The sequence below is a fragment of the Budorcas taxicolor genome, chromosome 1, assembly GCF_023091745.1.
Source record: "Budorcas taxicolor isolate Tak-1 chromosome 1, Takin1.1, whole genome shotgun sequence".
In the NCBI taxonomy this organism is placed as follows: Eukaryota; Metazoa; Chordata; class Mammalia; order Artiodactyla; family Bovidae; genus Budorcas; species Budorcas taxicolor.
The window spans coordinates 45,064,608-45,092,010 of record NC_068910.1 but is presented as its reverse complement, the minus strand read 5'-3'; the positions used below and the strand labels follow the sequence as shown (position 1 = coordinate 45,092,010).

Here is a 27,403-nt window from a genome sequence, read left to right as displayed (position 1 = left end):
AGAGCTGAAGGTGGGAGCCTGGAAAAGCAAAATATCAGAAAAATAAAACTATTACAGATACAAAGAAAGTCACAGTAAAAGCTACTGAAAAAGTAAAGATTCAAAGAACAAAGCTGGAAAATGGTGGACATGCCTAAAAAATTACATAAAAACTTTTAAAATATTTCAAGAATATATAAGACACATATATATAAGTATATACATTACATACATATACACACACACACACACACACACACATACACAAATGGCATTCTTAAAGACAAGAACAGAAAATAAAACCAAATAACTCTTCAAAGGTAACTGAAGAAAATGTTTTTGAAATCATGGTAATCTTTAATCTGCACAGCAAAGACGATATGTCCAACAAAATACTGCTACAAGATAATTAATATCAAGACATACACAGATAACTGGAAATGCAGACAAAGAGGAATGATAAGCATCTACATTCAAGTTTCTAGACATTTCCCAAAAGTCATACAGGTCCACAAGGAGAGCAAGCAAAAGCATCTATGCCACATCACTAACTCAGAGACATAGGAAAGTATATAACGCAGTTTACAGGGAAGCCAGGCAGCAGAGAGTGAACACACTCTTGGTTCCCGAGCGCACACGGGACATTTTCCAAGACAGACCATATGTTAGGCCTCAACAGATTTAAAAAGATATGGATTATAAAAAGTATCCTCTGACCACAGCGGGATAAAGTTGGAAATCAATAACAGAAGGAAAACTGAGGAATTCACAAATGTGTGTAAAGTAAACATCACATTCTGAAACAGCCAGTGGGTCAAGGAAGAAACTACAGAGGAAATTAGCAAATACCTAGAAACGAATGAAAAGCAAACACAATATACCAAAACATATGGGACACAGAGAAAGCAAGTCTAACAGGGCAGTTAATAGCAATAAATGCTTATATTTAAAAACAAGAAAGATCTCAAATAACAACCTAATTTTACTATTAAGGAATCAGAAGAAGAGCAATTTAAACCCAAAACTAGCAGAAGGAAGAAAATAAAAAAGATTGGAGCAGAGATAAACAGGATAGAAAGATAACAGAGAAAATTACAAAAACCAAAAGTTGGTTCTTTGAAAAGATCAACAAAACTGACAAATATTCAGCTAGATGAACTGAGAAAAACAGACAACATAAAACTACTAAAATCAGAGATGAAAATGGGTATGTTACTATTGATTCTAAAGAAATCAGAAAGATTTTAAGAGTATACTATGAATACTTGTACACCAACAAACTGGCTAGCCTAGATGAAATGGACAAATTCCTACAAACACAAAACATAGCAAAACTAAATCAAGAAGGAAGAGAAAATGTGAACAGATTTATAATTATAAAGCAGCAACTAAAATAATCTCATGACAAAGAAAAAACCAGAACTTGATACCTTTACTGGTGAATTTTACCACTATTTAAAGGAAAACTAATACCAATCCTTCTCCAATTTTCCTCAAAAATTTAAGAGGAAGGAACACTACTAACTCACTCTATGAGGCCAGAATTACCCTGACACAAAGTCAGACAAAAGCACTACAAGAAGAGAAAACTATAGACCAATATCCCTTATGAACAATGATGCAAAAATCCTCAGCAAAATACTAGGAAAGTCAATTCGGCAACATGTTAAAAGGATTATATACCATGACAAGTGGGATTTATTCTGAGAATTCAAGGATAGTTCAATGTACTAAAAATCAATCTATGTGATACATCACATTAACAGAATGAAGGGGAGGAAAAAAAAACACAACTCACATCATGCTGAATGGTGAAAGAATGAAAGCTTTCCTCTAAAATCAGAAATAAGACAAAGATGACCACTTTCATCACTTTTATTCAAATGCTATTGGAAGTTTTAGCCTGAGCAAATAGGCAAGTAAAAGAAATAAAAGACATCAACACTGAAAAGTTAGAAGTAAAACTGTCTCTGTTCACAGATGATATCATCTTATATGTAGAAAACCCTAAAATTTCCACAAAAATACTATCAAAGCCAATAAATGAAGTCAGTAAAGTAGCAGGACACAAAGTCAGCACCTAAAAATCAGTTTCATCTCTATACACTAACAATGAACTATCTGAAAAGATAATTATGAAAACAATTCTATTTTCAATAACATCATGAAGAATAAAATACTTGGGAATTAACTAAGAAGGTGATGGGCTTCCCTGGTGGCTCAGATGGTAAAAAATCTGTCTCCAGTATGGGAGACCCAGGTGGAATCCCGGGGTGAAGAAGATTCCCTGGAAAAGGGAATGGCAGCCCACTCCAGTAATTCTCGCCTGGAGAATCCCATGGATGGAGGAGCCTGGAAGGCTACAGTCCGTGGCATCACAAAGAGTCAGACATGACTGAGCTACTGACACACGACACACAAGGACATGAAAGATTATACAAATAAAAACTATAAAACAATGCTAAAGGAAATTAAAACATATATAGAGACATATCCTACATCCCATGGGAGTTTATCTTATTAAAATGTCAATACTATCCAAAGTAATCTACAGATTCAATGCAATTCCTACCAAAATCCCAATGATGTCTTCTGCAAAATTAGAAACACCCATCCTAAAACACATATCCAGTTTCATGGAAACTCAAACAGCCAGAACAACTTTAAAGAAGAAAAACAAAACTTCCTGATTTCAAAACTTACCACAAAGCCATAATAATCAAAACAGTGTCATACTAGCATACAGACAGACTATACAGGCCAAAGGAACAGAATAGAGAGCTCAGAAACGAACCCTCACATATGTGGTCAAATGATTTTTACAAGAGTACCAGGGCGACTCAATGAGTGAAGAACAGTTTTTGACAGGTGGATGCTAGGAAAACTGGATATCCACATGCAAAAGAATGAAGTTGCTTAACACCATACACAAAAATTAACTCAAAATGGATTAAAAACCTAAACGTAAAATCCAAAACTATAAAGTTCCTAACATAAAACACAGAGAATAAGCTTCAGGACGGTGTCTTTGGCGATAATTTCTTAGATATGAACCAAAGGTACAGGAAAATGTTAAAATTTTGTGTATCAAAAGACAGTATCACCAAAGTCAAAATTGGCAGTCCACAGAATGGGAGAAAACATCTGGGGAAAAACATTTGCATATCATATATCTCATAAGGGATTAATATCCAGAATACATAGAGAATGCCTAAAACTCAACAATCACAACAAAAACTTGATTCAAAAATAGGCAAAGGACATACATAGACATTTTTCCAAAGAAGACATATACTCAGTATCAACAGTCATTGCTAAGTCATTTCAGTCGTGTCTGACTCTGTGCGACCCCACAGACAGCAGCCCACCAGGCTCCCCCATCCCTGGGATTCTCCAGGCAATAACACTGGAGTGGCTGCCATTTCCTTCTCCAATGCATGAAAGTGAAAAGTGAAAGTGAAAAGTAAAATTGAAGTCACTCAGTCGTGTCCGACCCTCAGCGACCCCATGGACTGCAGCCTTCCAGGCTTCTCCATCCACGGGATCTTCCAGGTAAGAGTACTGGAGTGGGGTGCCATTGCCTTCTCCTCAACAGTCACTAGGTTAAGTGCAAGTCAAAAACTACAATGAGATAGCACCTCATACCTGTTAGGATGGCTACTATCAAAATATCAGAACATTGGGCAACTGTGGGCAAGGAAGTGGAGAAACTGCAATGCTATACACTGTTGGCGCGAATCTGAAATGGTACAGTCCCCGTGGAAAACAGGATGCAAGTACTCCGAAAAAGTTAAAAACAGAATTACCATATGATCCAGGAAGTCATTTCTTGTTATACACCAAAAAGAACTGAGAGCAGGATCTCAAAGAAATATGTGTATACCCATGGTCATTACATCATTATGCACAATAACCAGAAAGTGGAGGCAACCCAAGCAGCCACTGATGAAGGAGTGAATAAACAATATGCGGTACATACATACAATGGAACACTGCTGCTGCTGCTGCTAAGTCGCTTCAGTCGTGTCCGACCCTGTGCAACCCGAGACGGCAGCCCACCAGTCTCCTCGGTCCCTGGGATTCTCCAGGCAAGAACACTGGAGTGGGTTGCCATTTCCTTCTCCAATGCATGAAAGTGAAAAGTGAAAGTGAAGTCGCTCAGTTGTGTCCGACTCTTAGCCACACCATGGACCGCAGCCTACCAGGCTCCTCCGTCCATGGGATTTTCTAGGCAAGAGTACTGGAGTGGGGTGCCATTGCCTTCTCCACAATGGAACATTGTGTAGTCAGTCTTAAACAGAAGGGAATTCTGACATCTGCTACAACAAAGATAAACCTGGAGGACATTACACCAAGTGAAATATGCCAGTCACAAAAAGAGAAACACTGTGTGATTTCACTTATTTGAGATACACAGAACAGTCAAAATGGTCAAGACAGAAGTAAAATGGCGGTTTCCAGGTCTTAGAGCAAGACAAGGTGGGAGAGTGATTATTTAACGGATACAGAGTGTCAGTTTCACAAGACGGAAAGAACTATGGAGATGGATGGTGTTGATGGCTGTAAAACATTATGAATGTATTTAATACCAATGAACTGTACATTTAAAAGTTTTGGAAATGGTAAATTTTATGTTATATGTACTTCAGCACATTAAAGAAAAAAGAGAGAAACTTAAGAGATATAATAACAACAACAAAAAAAACGAGTGATCTATGATTGAATCTTGGTTTAAACAAACTATTTGGTGACAAGTGAGAAAGTCTGAATATGGACTGACCTGGGCATCTGTCCTCCTGGATGACACTGATTATTACAAGGAAATGAGACTGGGGACACAAAAACTGGTATGTTTAAAGAATTTCTTAGGCAGCAAAAATGCTCTGGGCCTTGCTATTATCTGGGTTTTAGGAAAATTTGGAATTACATGTCATAAATACTTTCAGTCTACAAACTGATATTTTCATTCAAACGGAATTATACAAAATCAGAAAGTTACAAACTGCTAATTTGCATTCAGGTATGATGTCCCACTGCGACTCTTCTTAAGCCTTTCTATGTTTGTATCTGTTCATACCCAGTGAGATGAGAGGAGATGGGAGGAAGGCTCCAGGAGAAGACCATGTGTCTAGTTTTTATTCCTCCACAGATTTTCATTACACTATAATGTCTGGGCATACGGTAAACTTGGCTAATTTTAACTGAGTAATATGCAAATGCATTCACACTGAATTTTAAGCTTACTGAATGCTGTGAACCTTGATAAAAAAGAAGTTGAGAACCATAAAGAACAAATAAGTTGATCTAAAGCTACAATATCATGAAGGTCTAAAGGCAAAATATATAATGGTGAAAAACTAAACTACTGTAAAGTTGTGTAAGTTTTTCCGTAAGGGTGGAAAAAGTCATTATAAGTTGTTATTTACATATACTAAGCAAAATATAATTGCATTAGAATGTATATTCATGAAATTAGTTGATACAATAACTTACATAATGATTTTCCTGGGTACAATTTTGCCTGGGGATAACCAGGGATCATTTTTTCATCTCTGGCTCGAAGATTTTCAAGTTCATGTTTGATAATGAATTGACGTTCTGCCATGCTGAGGAAATCATCATTATCATCTAAAACAAAACAAAAACTCACAGTTATTTTCTCAGTATTAGCCAAAACAAAATCTAAAATATTCAAATAACCTGGGATTATGAAATAATGGTATAGACAATAAGTAATTACCATAAAGAGTAATCCAAGTAATAAAAATTACATAGAAAAGGATGTAAGAATAAAAATATTCTGTAATGCCTTCACATAATACAGTTCTTCAATCATTACGCTGATGATCATATGGCTCAAACAACCAAATGCAGGGCAACAACTTGCTTGCCCTCATTTAACTAAAATGAACAGAAAGTAATATATTCTTTAACAATATTTTTAATTAGGAATGGATCTGAAGTTTGCCTACAAGGCAAATACTCTTCAAAACTCTCAAGCCCAGGCCGATTTCCTTGTGGAATCCAACATCCCTCACATAAATGAAGGAGAAGAAAGTCTGATAAGAAAATAGTGTCATTTTTTGACAGGTGAATCCCCTCAAATGTGGTAAATTCCACCTCAATCATTTATTTACCAATATATAAAAATCCAGAGTGACTGAGTCTGAAGAAGTCCAATTGTATCTTCTAACTCTGAAAGGCCTTGGAAGGGACCAGCTAGTTTGGTTCTGAAAGCAACCTCCCACTCTGCTTTCACAGCCATCCTGGATTTCACAGTTCTTTCCAGAAATCACTCTCTTCTGAAACCCCTTTTGAGGCCAGAACAGAAGCAAGATAGGGGATTACAGGATATGAAATACTACTGTGCTTCTTACTTATATCAATCTAATGAGCATCACCATTCTAAGACTTAGAATTATATAAATAAGTGACATATGTCATCTTAGTTTATGATCATCTATTCCAGAGGCTATCAAGTAAATCTCCAAACCTGATCCCACATGGTTTGACAAATAAAGTTTTATTGGTACATAGCTTCATTCATTTGCTTCTTATGGCTGCAGGCTGCATTTGCTTGACAAAGGTTGTGCTGAATAACTCTGACAGATCATAGCGTCCACACAGCCTAAAATATTTACTATCAGGCCCTTTACTGGAAAACTTCGCTGACCCCTGATCTATTCATCAAAGACTTCATTTTGATAAACTGACTCTGATAGAAACAATCTTGGAACTTACCATCAAAATCTTTGAAGTTGTGTCGGGTTCCATACGTGAAGGCTCTCATGGTGTTATCACTGCACTCTTTCACCAATCCCACTGCTTCTGCCCCCAGCAGCAGTCGAATCTTGGAGGCACCGACAAGATATAAGTTCTGATTTTCTAGTGTTTCTTTCTCATATTTATTTAACAACGGTCTAAACAACAGCTGAGCACCTTTGGAAACAAAAGATGAGCACAATCTCGGAAACTGATAAACATAAAAGTTTCAAATATGAAAGCCTTTTAAATAAGTATTCTGTTTCTAGTTTGGCAGAAGGCAAATAAATTATATTAACAATTTAAATCCATCTCCCAAATAAATAACAAATAAAAGTAAGTTGGGGAAGGCAGTTCTTTATAGCTTTTTGAAATAAATGCCAAAACTGGAAAATGTAATAAGTGGCCTGTCAGTTACTCAAATTAGAAGTAGATATTAGACAAGAATCAAATATTTGTTAGCTCTAAATATAAAACTGCACTAAGTAAAAATATGAAGCAAAAGGATATAATATAAAAAATACAAAAACTTAAGAAAATTAATTTGAAATAAAACATCCCAATAAAAATGCAACAAATGTAACACAATTATAGAAGACTGCAGATTGTGTGAATGTTAAATACTGAATAATAAAGAGCGAAATAATTTTCCAATGATTATTCCCATAAATATTAATATATTCAATTAGGTTTAAAGTAGATATTATTTGATAATGCATATGTAATTATTTCACTTAGAACACTGTAGAAAAAGGAATTTTTCCTAATTTTTAATTTCTATCTACATCAGACTTTTTAAGGTGTGTTTATATCTTTACTATTTATCCTCTATGAAGTGTTGACAGGAGTTATAAAAATACCAATCAGATGGAACAGGATAATGAGCAGAATTTATATTTTACTTATCCAGTAAGGTTAACTTGCTATGACATTATTATTTAGGTACTTTACAACAGAGGCATTAATAGCTTTAATTAAAAAATAAATAAAAGATATGTTCAATTTAAAGAAAACACAAATGGCTCTTAAACAGAAAATCCTTAATGTCATCCATATTAAGATAAATGCAAAACAACACCAATATGTAATTTTTCAATTCTCACACTACAAAAATCAAGTTAGATTGAAAAAATAGATGGTGGGGATGTTAGCCACGAAAGTGCTCCACCCCACCCAGATCTCCCCTCCAAAGAATTTGCTGTGAGAAGCAGAGCTGACTGACACCATCTGCTTGTCCCCCTTTGGCTGCAGCACCCCCACACCTAGGCCACGGGCTGAACCCCACGAAACAGTGGAATGAAGCCATTGTGCAATGCTGAGCCTGGCTAATACGTTCTCAGAACCATGCTGTAGTCTGAGGCTTTTCCTATCCAAGTCTCCTTCCTTCCCTCTCTCCTTTCACAAGCTTCAGACACGTACCAAAGTCAGAAGCCTATATCACTGTCTAAGCCTGCTCCTTCCTACTTTATCCTTCTACAGATGATCCTCTCTACAAACCTCCTGTGCATTAAATCCCACTTGGCATCTCTTGCTTGAAAGACCCAAATGACCCAGCATGTAGGGAGGGTACTCTGAGACATGGCTAGGGGAACAAAAACTGCTATAACCTTCATGGAGAATCATTAGTCAGAATGCTGTTCTGAAAACGAGCACTCTCTCATCACAACCCCCCGACACCTGAAGCAATGACTTGTTCATGTGATTCCTTTAGGATTTGTTTTCATGCCACCAGACAACATGCTTTTAGAGCTATTTTTTTTAACTTTGGCAAATGAGGATTAAACTCTCTTTCCAACCCACCTCCCTCATTTCTACCCACCATTCTCACAATATCATTATATCATCCTTTTCATTCCGTCAACAGTACTTTCATTATTACGACTACATACAGTTGAGCCTTACAACATGCTATGATTTTCCTTTCCTACAATTTACCATTTTCCCAAAAGTTGGTATCTATCTTGTTTCATAATGTGCTTAGTTTATTATATACTTACTGATAATTCAATCCCCCAAGCTAACTGATTAAGTCTTCCCTCAATACACTGCCATGAGAAAGAGTCTGACAACATTATCTTTTCAGAGATCTTATCTTTACTCTACCCTCACAAGTTGTTGGCAGCTGGGTGAGTTCAGAATTCTAGACTGAAACCATTTTCCTTCAGAAATGAAGATATTACTTCACTGCCTTCTAGCTTCCAGTGTTTCTGACCTATTTTCTATTTTTGGAAGTCTGTAGTGTCTTCCTGTCCCCAGGATTCTGAAACGTTCCAATCATATGCGCCAGTTTCAGCCAGTCTGGGCATTGCATGGGCCCATTCAACCTGAAAAAGCATACACCAGTCCTGAGACTTTCTTTGATGATTTCTTCCTCTCCTTTTTCTGTTTCCTTTCTAGAACTCCTTTTATATACCTCCTGGACATTTTTAGGGGGTGTTTTGTATGGTTTCATGAAGTGTCTGATGAAGGACTGATGCTAAGGCTGAAGCTCCAATACTCTGGCCACCTGATGTGAAGAGACGATTCACTGGAAAAGACCTTGATGCTAGGGAAGATTGAGCGCAAGAAGAGAAGGGGACGACAGAGGATGAGATGGTTGGATGGCATCACTGACTTGATGGACATGAGTTTGAGCAGACTCAGGGAGATAGCGAAGGACAGGGAAGCCTGGTGTGCTGCAGTTCATGGGGTTGCCGAGACACAACTTGGCGACTGAACAATGACAACAAAGTGTCTGCTCGTGTAAAATGCCCTCCACCTCTTTCCCAGGTCCAGCCCCCTTTCTGCCAGAGAGCTGAGGGTTAAACTTTGGCTTCTTCCATGAAGTCATCCCTTAGCACCTGAAAAGCATCACCAAGCATCACTTCTTCCTTCCCTTTACTTTCATAGCAAGCACACATACAAGACTCATTTTTAAGTATCCCGCGCTATTTTCTAACAGCTTTTTCATTAGCTTTTTTCCTATTCCTTTGACTTCCTGGATCTAGCATTCTGTCTCCTTACCCTGACAGTAATATCTTTGCTGTCGGAGACACGTTTCTGTCCCTCTTAGCATCACAACCAACACGTAAAGAATACTCAAAGATATTCGTACATTTGACCAATTTTTATTAAGTACCTACTATGCACCAGGTACTGTACACAGGTGCAGAGTTTACAGCTGTGAACAAAATCACTCAGGTTGTTTACGGTCTAAGAGAGCCTTACAACCTAACGTTGACCTAAGACCTCCTTTCAAGTCCTAGGTATAGAACAATGAGCAAAGAAATGAACATTTTTAAAAATAGATCAACCAGAAAACTGTGAAACACATTTGTAAATACAGTTTTACTCAAGTGGGCATGACTAACTCGGAGTAATATTCATTTACTCACCTCCATCCTTCTTTTTAGTGATGATCCTGGCTTTCAGCCATTCTTTGGTTTCCTCCTTGACATCCTGAGCAAGTTCTATGACGACCAAAGGCAGGAAAGAACTCTCATGAGTATCCAGAGCGGATAAGGTCACTTTCATCTTTGACAAACTTGCTGAAAATAAGAAGTAAACATGGGTTCTCACGGAAAAAAACAAACATAGACTATATCTGTATTTTCTCTTAATGAAAATTAACCACAATTCACCACAAGTCTGGCTTCTTAGACAAAAGGAATTTTCCCATGATCCAGATGGGTTACATGCCAGGCTCACCCAACGGTTCACAGCATTTGTGGGGGCCAGGCACTGCACAAAAACAAGGGAACAACACCCTTGTTTGTAAGCAGATCAGAATATGGTGGAGGGGACATTCAGGTAAGTGATGAGATAACAGTGTGAAAGGTACTCTCACAAGAGGACTAAGAAAGGATTTACAGAGGGTGTGACTGACCTGAACAGGACTTAGAAGGATGAACGAGAGTTTGCCAGATGGACAATGGATGGCAATCCAGGTAGAGGAAATAGAGTGCCCCCTGCAAAATGATGATGACAAATAGCCAAGAGACTCAGAGAAATAGAAGTGATTAGTTACGGCTGGAGCATGAACTATGTTTTAGGGGAGGGAGGATGGGAGTGGACTGGAACCCAATGAGGGCTCCTGACTATTACAAAGCAACTGCGCCTTGTCAACATACAACAGAAGTCATCAATTCATCATGAGCAGGGGGCTGACACAGTCCAGCTTCATGTTGCGGTATGCAGTCTATGTCCCCAGCATCAGCTGCCCCTCCCAGTGTCCCTAACTTTCTCAGAGGGATCATCTTTATCTCTGTTACCAAGCCTGAAAACTGTCACAGTCAATCTGGAGACCCACTGATGGTATCAGTCACTAAGGCCTAATGACCTCCCCTAAAGTGTTTCTCATGTCAATCTCTCTAACTCAGTGATTCTCATCAGGGGAAATTTTCAGACTTTGGACTCCTTTATTCTAACTTTGTACTTAATGGAAGCTTTAATGACTCCAAAGCACAAGTGCAAATAGATTATTGGGTACAATCACAGAAGGAGTGACCAACAATACAGGGCATCTTTCCTTTCTTTGGGGGAACTCACGGTCTTGCAGCAAGCTGATCAAACAGACCAAGACTGGCCTGGACTCATAAGCTTTTGTTTTTCACTAACAGAGCATAAGTTTTGTTTGGGGCAACACAGGTATTATAAATTAATGTTGGATGCAAATTATACTACAGATACACCAGGAATGCTGTTTCCAGGTATCAGCCAAATGAGAGTCAGCAGGCTAGGCTGCCAGGTCAAAATAGGACTGAGTTCTCACCTTCAAATAGCTGATAATGTGGTCAGGAATTATATAGAATGACAAAAGAGTTAGCAATTAGAGCTATGGGAACTCAGAATACCTCATACACAAAAGTTAATGGTCCAGCAAAGAGGGAAGCATGTTCTATGCAAGGAGCAACACGTGTAAAGTCAATGAAGTGAGGGTGAAGTCCTGACCAGAGCAGGCTGATAACATGTTTGTAAGCTGCAACCATATGGGAAAGTCTGCTGCCATTTACATCTGACTCAATAGTCAGTAAGACAGGAGGTTTATGAGCAGACGACTGACTATGTGCCAGGGTGATATAAATCCCAACAGGTACATTTAGGGGGCTTTGTCTTGGTATTCTTTCAATTCCTTTGAATCTCTGAAATTCCTAGTAACAAAAAGTTTGGGAAAAGGTTAATTTACCAATAGACTATAGAGGCTTACCATCATCATCTTTTACATGGAAAAATCAAATACAACAAACATTAATCATGGGGTTACTATGGGCCAGGTCATGATGGAGTCTAAAGGTACAGAAGTAAATAAGATCAATATCTTACTTTTGAGAAGCGAGGGTACATCAAATCATTCTAACACACAGACTCGGTGCTGGGTTGACGAAAAAGTTCATTCGGGTTTTTCTATTGCACCTTATGGAAAACGTGAAAGAACTTATTGGCCAACCCAATATAATAGCAATAACCAGAAGGGCAGGGGCAAACTGAGGAGGGAAAAGGACTTTCTGGGAAGGGAGCCTGAGAACTAGAAAGCCTTCAACTTGGAAAAGATACACAGATGACTCCAAGGTTTCTAACCAGGGACATGGGAAGAATGGCTGTATATGAGCAAACAGCAAAGACGGAAGGAATGGTGAGATTAAGGACAATAAAGAAAGGGTTCAAAAGGGCATATGTGCACAGGCATCAAAGGTCAAAGCTTTTTCACCTTTATGCACTGCCTAATGTATGGCAGAAAGTGAAGAGGAACTAAAAAGCCTCTTGATGAAAGTGAAAGAGGAGAGTGAAAAAGTTGTCTTAAAGCTCAACATTCAGAAAACGAAGATCATGGCATCTGGTCCCATCACTTCATGGCAAATAGATGGTGAAACAGTGGAAACAGTGTCAGACTTTAATTTTGTGAGCTCCAAAATCACTGCAGATGGTGACTGCAGCCATGAAATTAAAAGACGCTTACTCCTTGGAAGAAAAGTTATGACCAACCTAGATAGCATATTCAAAAGCAGAGACATTACTTTGCCAACAAAGGCCCATCTAGTCAAGGCTATGGTTTTTCCAGTGGTCATGTATGGATGTGAGAGTTGGACTGTGAAGAAAGCTGAGTGCCGAAGAATTGATGCTTTTGAACTGTGGTGTTGGAGAAGACTCTTGAGAGTCCCTTGGACTGCAAGGAGATCCAACCAGTCCATTCTAAAGGAGATCAGTCCTGGGTGTTCTTTGGAAGGAATGATGCTAAAGCTGAAACTCCAGTACTTTGGCCACCTCATGCGAAGAGTTGACTCACTGGAAAAGACTCTGATGCTGGGAAGGATTCGGGGCAGGAGGAGAAGGGGACGACCGAGGATGAGATGGCTGGATGGCATCACCGATTTGATGGACATGAGTTTGGGTAAACTCTGGGAGCTGGTGATGGACAGGGAGGCCTGGTGTGCTGTGATTCATGGGGTCGCAAAGAGTCGGACACGACTGAGTGACTGTACTGAACTGAACTGAATTTAAGTGAAAGAAATGGCAACCCACTCCAGTATTCTTGCCTGTAGAATCCCATGGACAGAGTGGCCTGGTAGGCTACAGCCCATGGGCTCGCAAGAGTTAGACACAGTGACTAAACCACCACCAAAGTGAGTGAGAATTATTCACAATCAACAAGTCATAAAACAATCTTTCTGAAAAACTAGAGGCAGGTTTCAGTTCTCAACAAGCATATGGGCTCTATCTAGAAATTCACAGTAAATACTTGCTCCTTTCAGTTTTGAAACATGACCTTAACCTTAAAAAGATGTCCCATATGTTACAGACAAAAATGTCACAATCTCTGATATACAAAGAATTCTTACAAATCAACAATAGGAAAATAGAAGAAAAACTGAATTGACAAGTCACAAAGAAGAAATAAAGAGGACAACACACTTGAAAAGATGTTCAAAGTTACTAAGAAAAGAATGCAAAGTAACAATGAGATGTTTTCCCTTTCCAGATTTGTTGAAAGGTGGACAGAACCCAGATGGTCTGGCACAAGAGCAGAAAAGTTGGCATTTTCACATACTGCTGTCAGATGTTGTAACTTGATTCCACCTTCCCATAAAGAACAGTAGCAATCTGAAACACGGTATTAAATACACCATTCAAGAAAACATTGCCAGTTCTAGGAATTTATGTTGTTGTCCAGTTTTTCAGTCATGTCCGACTCAGATCACTCCAGGCTTCCCTGTCCTTCACTATCTCCAGGAGTTTGCTCAGTTTCATGCCCATTGAGTCAATAATGCCATCCAATCCTCTCTTCTCCTGTGGCCCCCTTCCCCTCTTGCCTTCAATCTTTCCCAGCATCAGGGTCTTTTCCAAAGAGTTGGCTCCTTCACATCAGGTGGCCAAAGTACTAGAGCTTCAGCATCAGTCCTTGTAATGAATATTCAGGAATTTATACCAAAAATAAAAAATGTACACAGAAGTTCATTACAATTCTTTTGTCTATCTTTCCTATAATGTCAAACAGGAGAGCGGCTAAATAAAGTCTAACTATACAACAGAATCATTAATACCAGGATACAGATCCAACTCCATTAACATGAGACTGTTTCATAACACTATAAGGTAAAAATGCAGAATGTGACCCCATTTATGAATATATATTATCCATAGTAATTGTAAAATGACAACACTAGCTACTGCATTCAAAGCACTGGGCTATGTTTTTCTTTTTCTTTTCTGCCTGTGCTGCTCTGCATGCAGGAACCTAAGCTTCCTGACCAGGGATGAACCCATGGCCCCTACAGGAGAAGCGCAAAGTCCTAAACACTGGATCACCAGGGCATTACCCAGGGCTATACATTTTTTTGGCTCAGTCAGTAAAGAATCTGCCTGTAACACGGGAGACCTGGGATGATCTCTGGGTTGGGAAGATCCCCTGAAGGAGGGCATGGCAACCCACTCTGGTATTCTTGCCTGAAGAATTCCCATGGACAGAGGAGTCTGGTGAGCAATAGTCTATGGGGTCACAAAGAGTCAGACACGACTGAGTGGCTAAGCACACAAGAGTCCCACACCAACCTCGTGAAGAAGGAACTTCGATGATTTCACTTTACAGAAGAGAAAACGGAGGTGAAAGAAGTAAAACAGTCCACATCACAGTCGCAAAGAGGGGAACTGGGCTTCAAAACCAGACAGCCTGATGCCAGAGCTCACAACCTTAACCACAAGTGTGTATATATACCTACTCATCACATATGACAGACTTTGTACTACACACACTTGTGTTAGTCACATGTGGGTATGTGCATTTAACAAAAATTCCATCAATGATTAGGCAGCTATATTTTTCCTTGGCCATTTTCAGGTAGTAGGATTCATGATCATTTTTATTTTCTTTACATTTTTCTAATTTGAATTTTAGTGAGCACGTGTTTCTTATGATTAGAAACAAATACCTTCTATGTTCATAAAATAGAAAACTCAACTTTTCAATAACAGGTGTAAAATATACACTGCAATAAAGACCAAAAGATACTTCCAAAATGACATATGCAATATTTTGCTTTACTCCTAAGATTAAAAACATATTAACTTTGAACACAAGAAGTTGCCCAGCTTCAAAAGGGTCTTTTGTTTAGTTTTGGGTAAAAGCATATAAACTGAAAGAACTTGTTACCTATTCAGGAGACTGGCAAAACCACTGCAGAAGCTGGACTAGGATAGAACTTTTAGAACAAAAGGAGCCTTAGGCATCAATTAGTCCCAAGACCACATACTATTTCACGTTAATAAAACCTGAAGTTACACATGCCGAGAGGAGCAACCCCACGTCCAAGGAGCGGTGGCTGCACAGGCGCAGGAGGGCCAAGAGGAGCTACTCCATGTTCAAGGTCAGGAGGGAAGGCTGTGAGGAAATACCCCTCGTCCAAGGTAAGGAGCATTGGCTGCGCTTTGCTGGAGCAGCTGTGAAGAGATACCCCAAATCCAAGGTAAGAGAAACCCAAGTAAGACAGTAGGTGTTGCGAGAGGCAAGAGGGCAGACACACAAACCATAATCACAGAAAACTAGTCAATCTAATCCCACGGACCACAGCCTTGTCTAACTCAATGAAACTAAGCCATGCAGTGTGAAAAGGCAAAATGATAGATACTGAAAGAGGAACTCCCCAGGTCGGTAGGTGCCCAATATGCTATTGGAGATCAGTGGAGAAATAACTCCAGAAAGAAGGAAGGGATGGAGCCAAAGCAAAAACAATACCCAGTTGTGGATGTGACTGGTGATAGAAGCAAGGTCCGATGCTGTAAAGAGCAATATTGCATAGGAACCTGGAATGTCAGGTCCATGCATCAAGGCAAATTGGAAGTGGTCAAACAGGAGATGGCAAGAGTGAACATTGACATTCTAGGAATCAGCGAACTAAAATGGACTGGGATGGGTGAATTTAACTCAGATGACCATTATATCTACTACTGTGGGCAGGAATCCATTAGAAGAAATGGAGTAGCCATCATGGTCAACAAGAGTCCGAAATGCAGTACTTGGATGCAATCTCAAAAACGACAGAATGATCTCTGTTCATTTCCAAGGCAAACCATTCAATATCACAGTAATCCAAGTCTACACCCCAATCAGTAACACTGAAGAAGCTGAAGCTGAACGGTTCTGTGAAGACCTCCAAGACCTTTTAGAACTAACACCCAAAAAAGATGTCCTTTTCATTACAGGGGACTGGAATGCAAAAATAGGAAGTCAAGAAACACCTGGGGTAACAGGCAAATTTGGCCTTGGAATACAGAATGAAGCAAGGCAAAGACTAATAGAGTTTTGTCAAGAGAACACACTGGTCATAGCAAACACCCTCTTCCAACAACTCTACACATGGACATCACCAGATGGTTAACACCGAAATCAGATTGATTATATTCTTTGCAGCCAAAGATGGAGAAGCTCTATACAGTCAGCAAAAACAAGACCGGGAGCTGACTGTGGCTCAGATCATGAACTCCTTAATGCCAAATTCAGACTTAAATTGAAGAAAGTAGGGAAAACCACTAGACCATTCAGGTACGACCTAAATCAAATTCCTTATGATTATACAGTGGAAGTGAGAAATAGATTTAAGGGACTAGATCTGATAGACAGAGTGCCTGATGAACTATGGACAGAGGTTCGTGACACTGTACAGGAGACAGGGATCAAGACCATCCCCATGGAAAAGAAATGCAAAAAAGCAAAACGGCTGTCTGGGGAGGCCTTACAAATAGATGTGAAAAGAAGAGAAGCGAAAAGCAAAGGAGAGAAGGAAAGACATAAGCATCTGAATGCAGAGTTCCAAAGAATAGCAAGGAGAGATAAGAAAACCTTCCTCAGCGATCAATGCAAAGAAATGGAAAACAACAGAATGGGAAAGACTAGAGATCTCTTCAAGAAAATTACAGATACCAAGGGAACATTTCATGCAAAGAAGGGCTCGATAAAGGACAGAAATGGTATGGACCTAACAGAAGCAGAGCCCTGGGATTTCTTTGGAAGGAATGATGCTAAAGCTGAAACTCCAGTACTTTGGCCACCTCATGCGAAGAGTTGACTCATTGGAAAAGACTCTGATGCTGGGAGGGATTGGGGGCAGGAGGAGAAGGGGACGACTGAGGATGAGATGGCTGGATGGCATCACCGATTCGATGGACATGAGTTTGGGTAAACTCCGGGAGTTGGTGATGGACAGGGAGGCCTGGCGTGCTGCGATGCATGGGGTCGCAGAGTCGGACACTACTGAGTGACTGAACTGAACTGACTGAAGTTAAACAACCATTGTAGCAGAAAGAGGACTGAAATCCAGCACTCTTTCAATGATACCATGCCGTATGCAAAGAACCTTTTTCCCCCTTTTTATGAACTTAGCCAATAATGTTGGTTTATAGTCTCACCACAGCAGTGGCCTTACCACAGCTGTGTAGCCAGCCACGCACTTTTGATCATTAAGAGACCCACAGACTAACACAAGTGCCAGTGCTGCTTAGGCTCTGCTCTGAGCAGTTCAGTGGAACTTGGTAAGCTTTGACCCCTCCAAGGCTCCAGTACATAAGATGCTCTTGGAGCATCTTTCAACACTGCTTGTTTTCAGGTGCTTCCACTGGAATGGCACTTACAGGCTGGGTGACCTAAGAGACAGGAACCTCTCTTAAATGACCATGGTCCTGTTCCTGAAGCCCTGTGCCCTCCTTCCCGGGCCCTCTACTCAGGGAATTTCCATCATGGCATGGTATCACCCCTGGGGATGCTCTCTCCTCAGGCAGTCCTGCCCCTCTCTGGGCTCTGCATGCAACATCACTCTTGTGGTTCACTGACCAGTGCAATCCAGGCCTGTCCCAAACCCATCTCTCCACATGGGCGGGCCCAACAAGTGGATATCAAGTGTAAGGTGGTAAAAATAAGAAACCTCACGGCGGCCAGGACTAAGCCGAGTTCTGCAATCCACTTTCACCAGAGGGTCTTAATAGGAGCTGGTTTCACCACTGGGGCTTCCCTGGTGGCTCAGAGGTTAAAGCGTCTGCCTGGCTCGCAGGAGACCTGGGTTCAATCCCTGGGTCGGGAAGATCCCCTGGAGAAGGAAATGGCAACCCACTCCAGTACTCTTGCCTGGAGAATCCCATGGGGGGAGGAGCCTGGTAGGCTACAGTCCATGGGGTCGCAAAGAGTCGGACACGACTGAGCGACTTCACTTCACCATTACCATCCACACTAGATTAGTGTGTGTGTTAGTCACTCAGTTGTGTCCAACTCTTTGCAACCCCACAAACTGTAGCCTGTCAGGCTTCTCTGTCCATGGAATTCTTCAGGCAAGAGTACTGGAGTGGATTGCCATTTCCTTCTCCAGAGGCTCTTCCCAATTCAGGGACTGAACCCTGGTCTCCTGCATCTCAGGCAGATTCTTTACCACTTGAGTAGTACGTGGAACCAAAAAACCAGGTGGGGGAACCTGGTGGGTTTAAGTGTGGGCATGGCAGAGGGCCTCACAGTTCCTGTTGGGGCCAATCTGAAAACAGGTAATGATTCAACACAGATTTCCTGGACACAAGAGAGCAGAATGATTCTGCTACCATAGCCAGTGTCCCCTTTTATCCAGAAAGTTGGCCAGGCCAGCACCCAGGAATAACTACACAACACAGAGCAGCTAGGTTCCATATACCCTCCGCACAGGGTCAGTAGACAGCCATCCCAAACTCTTTCTCCTTTATCATGTATTGAATTGCACACAGAGCTAAAGGAGATCTACAAAGGAACTGGCTCCTGGTTGCTTTTATGTTAGCTATTGGAATCACCCGCCTATAATAAGAACGAAATCCTGACCACATGGTGGCCGAAACACACGTGCACAAAGAAACTCACTGTGAGTTCAACCAAGAGGGCGGGGGGTGTTCACATATTTTATCAAGGATCAAAAAAAAAAGAGTAACAACCTCTTACTTCTCTTCTTGAGTTTGGGTAAAGAAGAAAAGTCAATGGAATTATCATAAATTCAAAGATTAATAATAAGTAAATGGACAAGGCTGTCTTTAGGAATCACCTTACATCAGACTCAAGGAGAAGCTCTGATCAAAATGACAAAAATACTTTCAGTCATAAAGTAGAGCAGGAACACGTCCGTGAGAGAAAACTGAAGGGCTACACTGATCAAGCTGGAAGATGAGAGAGATTTCCTAGGAGAGAAGTTGCAATTTTAATGGCTGGTGTTAGAAGGAAAAGGGACAGGACCTCTCCTAGGGCTCCCGAGGTCTAAGACAACTTAGAGACAGCCTCTAAAACCTCGGCAGGTAGTTAATTATGAGACAGTCCCCCTCCCCCGCTCAGAGTCACCTAAGATGTGGGCAGATCTGAGAATGGAATTTGAGCACTGCACACCCCCACCCTTCACTAGAGTTCCACAGGGACACCCCCAACACAGGGAAGATGCTGAGGCCCATTCCCTGAGGCACATATCTGGGGACCTCCCAGCCTCAAGACTCCACAAAAAGGTGTGGGAGAGTTGAGCCATGATGCCATAAAGACGACCTGGTCACAGCAGCCCAGACCTGATTACATGCTGCACTCAATAGTCTGTCTACATTTAGCACCCCAGACACTGTCAAGATTTCTGCTTCTTTGGGCTGGAATAATGTCTGAGAACCTAGAGCAACAATGAATCTCCTCCCTAAGCACAAGACCTGGCACACAGCTGAACCCCTCCGAAGTGATAAAAGAATGAATTCACCTGATGAACTCACCACCATTTATGAAGATGTTTAGGGAGAATTTTCAATGATCCAGGAAAATGCTAAAAATACAAAAGGAAAAAAGCAAAACACAAAGTAATACAACAATATGACCCCAATTATGTACTATGTACATTTAGTTATTTAGAATTCCCTGGTAGCTCAGTTGGTAAAGAATCTGCCTGCAGTGCAGGAGACCCGGGTTCAGTTCCTGGGTTGGGAAGATCCCCTGGAGAAGAAAATGGCAACCCACTTAAGTATTCTTGCCTGGAAAATCCAAAGGACAGAGGAGCCTGGCGGGCTACGGTCCATGGGGTCACAAGAGTCAGACATGACTTAGTGACGAAACAACATTTAGTTATGCAAAAAAAAAACAAAAATAAAGAAGTTGGTGATGGACAGGGAGGCCTGGCGTGCTGCGATTCATGGGGTCGCAAAAAGTCAGACACGACTGAGCAACTGAACTGAACTGCACCAAAAGAGTTGGTGAAATAACATGGAGTTTTAATGTTCATCCTTTATACTTTTCTCTATCTTCTGAGTTTTCTTACAATGAAGAAAAGTTTCACTGAGCTTGTTGGTTTGTTTTTTTAAGTGCACACACTTTCCAATTTACCAGGACTCTTCTTTCCTTTTCCAATATTTTAGGGCCTTTTCAATTTCATTCTTCATCTGCAGTTCTACAGTATCTGGTCATAACAGATACGATCTACTTTCCACAGTTAATTTGCAATTGTCTGTCATACTCACAGAATGTGCTTCTCTAGCTCCATGTAACTTTAAGTTGAAAGTAATCACAAAAGAAAGATTTAAATATTTTTTAAAACCCCACAGGATTCGATTTTTAAACATTAAAACTCCACACGATTTAAAATATGTTAAATATTTGTGATGTTTTTCAATCCGAATAAACCTCAACTCTGAAAGGGTGGGACCTCCATACACCGTCTGGATTGCTGAAATGGGGTTTTTACAGAAGACAGCGCCCACCAGCACTGGCGCGGCCACAGCTCCAGGTAAATTAGGAGAAGCACCCGGTCCAGTCACAGCTCTCAGGTGTCCCAGGCACTACCCTTGATTTGCATCTATTATTTAAGCTATTATTTAAGCTACACGATGTGTCCCTGTTGAAAGCCTGGAAACTCGATCGCCCCAATGTGAGAAACAGCAGAACTCACAAGCTGGATGGGGTCACACGCGTTCCGACTGTCTACGGAAGCGTGAATCACCGGCCCCCGTGAGCTGGTCCTTCCCCAAAACGCCCTTCCCTGGGCTTCGCCGACTTCGCCATCCCGAATCACCTCATTGCCCAGGTCTGGAACACCTCAAGCCCCCGCATCCTGCCTCCACAAGCCACGAGAGTTCACCCTCACCAGATTTCTTCTATGAACCCTCCACCTCAGACCAACCGTGGCCCTCTGCAGCGTCCAAACCTGCGAATGCCACTCCCACCTGCGCTGCTCCCCGCTCCGCCCGCCGCCTCGAAAAATACCCGACCTCGGCGTCCCTCCGGGTCCCATCTCCCCATTCCCGGATTGCCAGCCCCGGAAGGTACACGGGAAGGAAGCGTCGCGCCGCCGCAGGGCAGCCCAGACTCAACGACCCGCAGCGACCTGGGCTCTGGCCGCCGAGTGTCAGGGGTCGCAGGCCCCCTACCTCACTCACCCGCCGCCTCAGCGCTCCACGTCTTCAGGGGCGGGCCCGACAGCCGGCGAGTCCCGAAGGCCCGGCGAGCAACTCTGGGGGCTGGAGGCGGGCGGGGGCCTGCGGGGCGGGCGCCGCTGAGCGCTGGGCGTGGCGGCCGTGGCGGCCGTGGCGGCCGTGGCGGGGCCAAGACGCAATCTGGCGCAGGCGGGGCGGGGCCGCGGTGGTGGGGGGCGGGGCCGCGGTGGGGGCGGGGCCGCGGTGGGGGCGGGGCCGCGGTGGGGGCGGGGCCGCGGTGGGGGTGGGGCCGCGGTGGGGGTGGGCGGGGCTTGGTGCTGGGGCCTAGCTGTGAGTCACCCCCGGCGGAGAGACCTGGCTGCCCCGGAGAAACCCCAGACGAGCCAAACCCCGCTGTCGCCTGCAATGAGAGCTGAGGCTGCTAAAGAAAAGGGTTGCCTTTGGGGCTGGCACTTCGCGTGTGGGCGGGACCACGGTAGGAGAGGCGGGGTTTCCCAAGGCTGTCCAGCAGGACGGGGGCAGGACCAAAATGGAGAGGCGGGGTCTCCTAGGACTGGGCTGTCACTCCAAGAGTCCAACGGCGACCCCTAAAGAAATATGGCCCTTTCACATTTTCCTCTTTTCCTGTCTCTTAAGGCCCAAACTGGGGCTTTCCGGGTGGCTCAGTGGTAAAGAATTCTCCTGTCAATGCAGGAGACGCAGGAGATGCGGAATCGAGCCACCGATTGGGAAGATCCCCTGGCAAAGGAAATGGTAACCTTCTCCAGTATTATCTGTAAAATCCCATGGACAAGAGCAGCCTCGCAGGCTGTGGTCCAGGAGGTTGCAAGGAGTCAGACACGACTGAGTGAGCACAGAAGGTCCAGAATCCAACTTTCTTGTCACTTTCAAATATAAGAACAAGTCTCATTTTAGTTGTAATTCACTTTCAGGTAATGAAAAGTCCAAATCCAGTATATTATTAAAACTTCATATCCAATATAGCCAAATATCTTATAGATTATAGCCTCCTAGCCCCGCCGTCCCCTACCTCGGAGAAAACCTCTTCAGTTCAGTTCAGTTGCTCAGTCGTGTCCGACTCTCTACGACCCCATGAATCGTAGCACGCCAGGCCTCCCTGTCCATCACCAACTCCCGGAGTTCACTCAGACTCACGTCCATCGAGTCCGTGATGCCATCCAGCCATCTCATCCTCTGTCGTCCCCTTCTCCTCCTACCCCCAATCCCTCCCAGCATCAGTCTTTTCCAATGAGTCAACTCTTCACATGACGTGGCCAAAGTATTGGAGTTTCAGCTTTAGCATCATTCCTTCCAAAGAAATCCCAGGGCTGATCTCCTTCAGAATGGACTGGTTGGATCTCCTTGCAGTCCAAGGGACTCTCAAGAGTCTTTTCCAACACCACAGTTCAAAAGCATCAATTCTTCATCGCTCAGCTTTCTTCACAGTCCAACTCTCACACCCATACATGACCACAGGAAAAACCATAGCCTTGACTAGACGGACCTTTGTTGGCAAAGTAATGTCTCTGCTTTTGAATATGCTATCTAGGTTGGTCATAACTTTTCTTCCAAGGAGTAAGCGTCTTTTAATTTCATGGCTGCAGTCACCATCTGCAGTGATTTTGGAGCCCCCCAAAAGAGTCTCACACTGTTTCCACTGTTTCCCCATCTATTTGCCATGAAGTGATGGAAGCAGATGCCATGATCTTAGTTTTCTGAATGTTGAGCATTAAGCCAACTTTTTCACTCTCCACTTTCACTTTCATCAAGAAGCTTTAGTTCTTCTTCACTTTCTGCCATAAGGGTGGTATCATCTGCATATCTGAGGTTATTGATATTTCTCCTGGCAATCTTGATTCCAGCTTGTGCTTCTTCCAGCCCAGTGTTTCTCATGATGTACTCTGCATATAAGTTAAATAAAGCTCTTACTCTCCCCTTTTTTCTCCATCCTAGCTATGTTAGTCTCCCTGCTCTGTCAGGAATTCACCAGCCACCCTCTACCATCTTTGCCACCTCCCACCTCGGGATCTGTGCACTGGGGTTTTGTTCTCTCTGCTTTCAAAGCTCTTTGTTAATTAAGGAGATGATTTATTTCCTTCCTTCCTTCACAGGAATCTGGAATCAAATCCCATCTTCTCACCGAGGCCCTTTCTAGGTAAAGGTGAAGTTGCTCAGTTGTGTCTGACTCTTTGCGACCCCATGGACTGTAACCTACTAGGCTTCTCCATCCATGGGATTCTCCAGGCAAGAATACTGGAGTGGATTGCCATTTCCTTCGCCAGGGGATCTTCCTGACCCAGGGATCGAACCCTGGTCTCCCGCATTGGAGGCAGACGCTTTAACCTCTGAGCCACCAGGGAAACCACTTTCTGACTATTCTTTAATACCTTCTCTCCAGTCCATCTCACCATCTTAACATACTTCTTTTTTCCGTAGCGCTCATCACCTTCTAGCGCTTTATATTGTTTTTTGTCAATCTTTCACTAGGATGTAAGCTTCACAGGGGCAGAGATTTTTCAGTTTTATCCACGGTACATCCCCAGTTAAGGATCCCAGTAGGCATGCAATAACTCTTAAAAGGAATGAGAGAAACAGTGAATGGTCACTTTCTTCCGCAGTTCATTGCAGACAGATGCCTGAAGTCCTACAGTGTCTGAGAGGCTGGGTCTGCTTTTCTGTCCCCTGACCCTGCTTTGTGTTTTCCAGGTTCAAGACAGGAAAGAGGGAGACCAGGGATAGAGCACAGAAGCCTAATTACTTGGAAGGGACTGTGTGTTGATCTTTCTAGACTCCTAATGCTCTGTCATAGCAGCTCACAGCTTACTGATCAGTTCTCCTGTGGCCATCATGGTGGGGGCCAGAAGTTCTTTTCTCTTCTGAAAATCAGGACAAATTGTTTATGAGGTTCTATAGGTTTAGACATTGATTACTCAATAGACTTTTTTTTTTCAACTGCACACTTCCTATTTTCTCATTCCTTGAATTTATGGCCATCTCTCCATATAACATCTTCTGATATTTATATGCTGGAAGGAATGGAAAAATAAAAATTGAATGGAAATATTAAAAATGCCTTTCACAAAGAGGGTCTCCTTTCATCTCTACAATTAACACATTAAAACTGTAAATACGACAAATTAGTTGTTGGAAAACACAAATGGTAGACTTCAGTTAAGGATATGGACTCCTGTATCAGTTAGCTGTGGCTGCGTAACAAACCACTACACAGAATTAGGGATTCCCTTCTCCACCACTCTCCTTTGGGACATTTCTTTCATAAGCTCTGGCACCCAGAACATCCTTTATCCAGTTCTGCTGGCCAGAAAGATAAGAGTTCCTCTTCAGTTTGCTATCTTTTATATCTGTTGTGCTGCTCTGTGCAGCTAGGGCAGCCCTCAGGGCAATGTTGAGGGGAGAGAGAGAAAAACTGACAGAGATCCTCCCCCTACTTCATACAAGTGTCCCTCTTCCCATCTCCCATGACCAGAGGGACAGGTTTTCTATCAGGGTCTAATTATTCATGTTACTGTACTATAGTAATGAAGTACTGTGACCAAGGAAGCTCCAGGACAGAGAAGGGAGAAGAAAAAACAATCATGAATTTTCACCCCTTTCTCCACCTTGTAGTATCCTTTTCCTATTTTGTCCAGAGGTTTAAGTAGTAATCAGTGGCAGACATAGGCTGCAGTGGAGTTACTCCATTTTGGCCAGAACCAGAACTTATCAATTTAATAAATGAAAAAATGTATTAATTTATATTTCTCTTATTATGAATGATGAGACATATGCATTTCATTTGCTACAAATTATTTATGTATTTTGTCTACTTTTCTACTGGATATAGAAATACTTCATATAATCATAAAAATAATTCCTTTCTTAGAAATGAATATCAAAACTTTTCTCAGTTTGACATGCCTTTTGAGTTCTCTTATACTATTTTACTTGCTTTGGTTTTTTCCCTTTGATTGTTTTGGTTTTATTGGTCATGCAGACTTTTCCCATTAGTCAATTTTTACCAAACTTCTGTTTTACTACTTACTACGTTTCGTTACATTATACTTAGACCTACACCTCTCTTGTATTACTCTGAAAATCCTTCTATGGTTTCTTCTTCTTCTTTTTGGAAGAAGAACTTTTTATTACTTTTATGTACAGAAAACTCAATAATGTGCACTTGACCAAGTTTGGTGGCTAGTTCTTTGATCTTTGCCTTCTCCGGCTTGGCAATATGAGCTACTGATTTTGAACCCAAGACACTGCCTCCCCAGTGATGGTAGATCTCACCATATCTGTCATTGTAATTGGTCCTGATGACTTCCACCAGTTTGGCCAGTGTGCCCTGGTCTTCTGAGTTGACTTGCGTAAAGGCCACAGTATGTACAGGTCTTCCTGTGGACCAGACGCTCCAGCCTGGCCTTCTCCTTAATTATGAAATAGGGAACCCTATCTTACAGTGCAAGGCAGGCAGGAAGACCACGATCTGGAAAACAACATTAACTCTACAGTGTATTTTGAGCAAAAACAGTAACTTAAAAGCTAATGTAGAGAACCTACTGTTTAGCAAAGAGAACTCTACTCAAGGATCTGTGGTAACCTAAATGGGAAGAAAATCTAAAAAAGAGTGGATATATGTATATGTATAATGGATTCACTTTACTGTACAGCAGAAACTAACATAATGGTGTAAAGCAACTATATTCCAATAATTTTTTTTAAAAAAAAGCTAACATGGTAGCAATTGCTCAGGGTTGAAAAGCTCATGTATTTCCACTTGAAGGTTTAATTGAGAAATTCACATGATTGTAATATGGTTTCTTCCTAATGTTTCATGATTTCACTTTTTTTCCTTTAAAAAATGGACCCATCAGGAATTTATTTTTGATGCAAGTTACGTAGTGTAGATCCGACTTTACTTGATATCTTGATAGCTATGCATCTGCCCTACCTCATTTACTAACTAATCCATCTTTCCCTGATAGATTTTAAATGTCACTGTTACCATATATTAAATTTACTTCTGTATTTTCTGACTTTCACAATACATCATTTTGCTTCTTCAAACTCTCCAATATAACACACCCCGTCAGTTCTTGAATCCCTCATTCCCATCATGACTGTCTAGGAGAGCAGCCACTGAAGCCTCCCCTTCAGTAAACTTTTTCATTCCAGGCAACCATGCTGCTGCTGCTGCTGCTAAGTCGCTTCAGTCGTGTCCGACTCTGTGCAACCCACAGATGGCAGCCCACCAGGCTCCTCTGTCCCTGGGATTCTCCAGGCAAGAATACTGGAGTGGGTTGCCATTTCTCTCTCCACCAGGCAACCATAGGGGATTATTTACGGTACTTTTTCCACTGCATGCCCTAGATTTGCTATAACCCATTTCCTCTGGTAGCTCAGCTGGTAAAGAATCCACCTGCAGTGCAGGAGATCCTGGTTTGATTCCTGGGTCGGGAAGATCCCCTGGAGAAGGGATAGGCTACCCACTCCAGTATTCTTGGACTTCCCTGGGGGCTCAGATGGTGAAGAATATGCCTGCAATGTGGGAGACCTGGGTTCAATCCCTGGGTTGGGAAGATTCCCTAGAGAAGGGAACAACTACCCGCTCCAGTATTCTGGCCTGGAGAATTCCATGGACAGGGGAGCCTGGTGGGCTACAGTCCACGGGGTCGAAAAGAGTCAGACGGGACTGAATGACTTTGACTTTCACTTTTTGGGCTTCCCTGGTAGCTCAGCTGGTAAAGAGTCCACCTGCAATGCAGGAGCCCCTGGGTGGATTCCTGAGTTGGGAAGATCTCTT

At 42.1% G+C, this 27,403-nt stretch overlaps 1 protein-coding gene and 1 non-coding gene across 2 annotated transcripts in view; both read right to left on the bottom strand.

Moving 5' to 3' along the window:
• The window catches only part of ANO10 (anoctamin 10), a 220,132-nt gene extending 198,380 nt beyond the window's left edge, over nt 1-21,752 (bottom strand). Inside the window, exons 1-4 of the mRNA XM_052636788.1 lie at nt 21,607-21,752; nt 10,116-10,268; nt 6,721-6,918; nt 5,473-5,607 (exon numbers count right to left, since the gene is read on the bottom strand). Of these exons, the coding sequence (XP_052492748.1) occupies nt 5,473-5,607; nt 6,721-6,918; nt 10,116-10,254 (472 nt within the window). The 5' untranslated portion in view covers nt 10,255-10,268; nt 21,607-21,752. The remainder of the gene's footprint in view (nt 1-5,472; nt 5,608-6,720; nt 6,919-10,115; nt 10,269-21,606) is intronic.
• A 4,591-nt stretch (nt 21,753-26,343) lies between these two features.
• Nucleotides 26,344-26,412, bottom strand: LOC128058301 (small nucleolar RNA SNORD36). Its single transcript, XR_008200437.1, has one exon. It is a non-coding gene; the product is annotated as a small nucleolar RNA SNORD36 (small nucleolar RNA).
• Between the last annotated feature and the right edge of the window lie 991 nt (nt 26,413-27,403).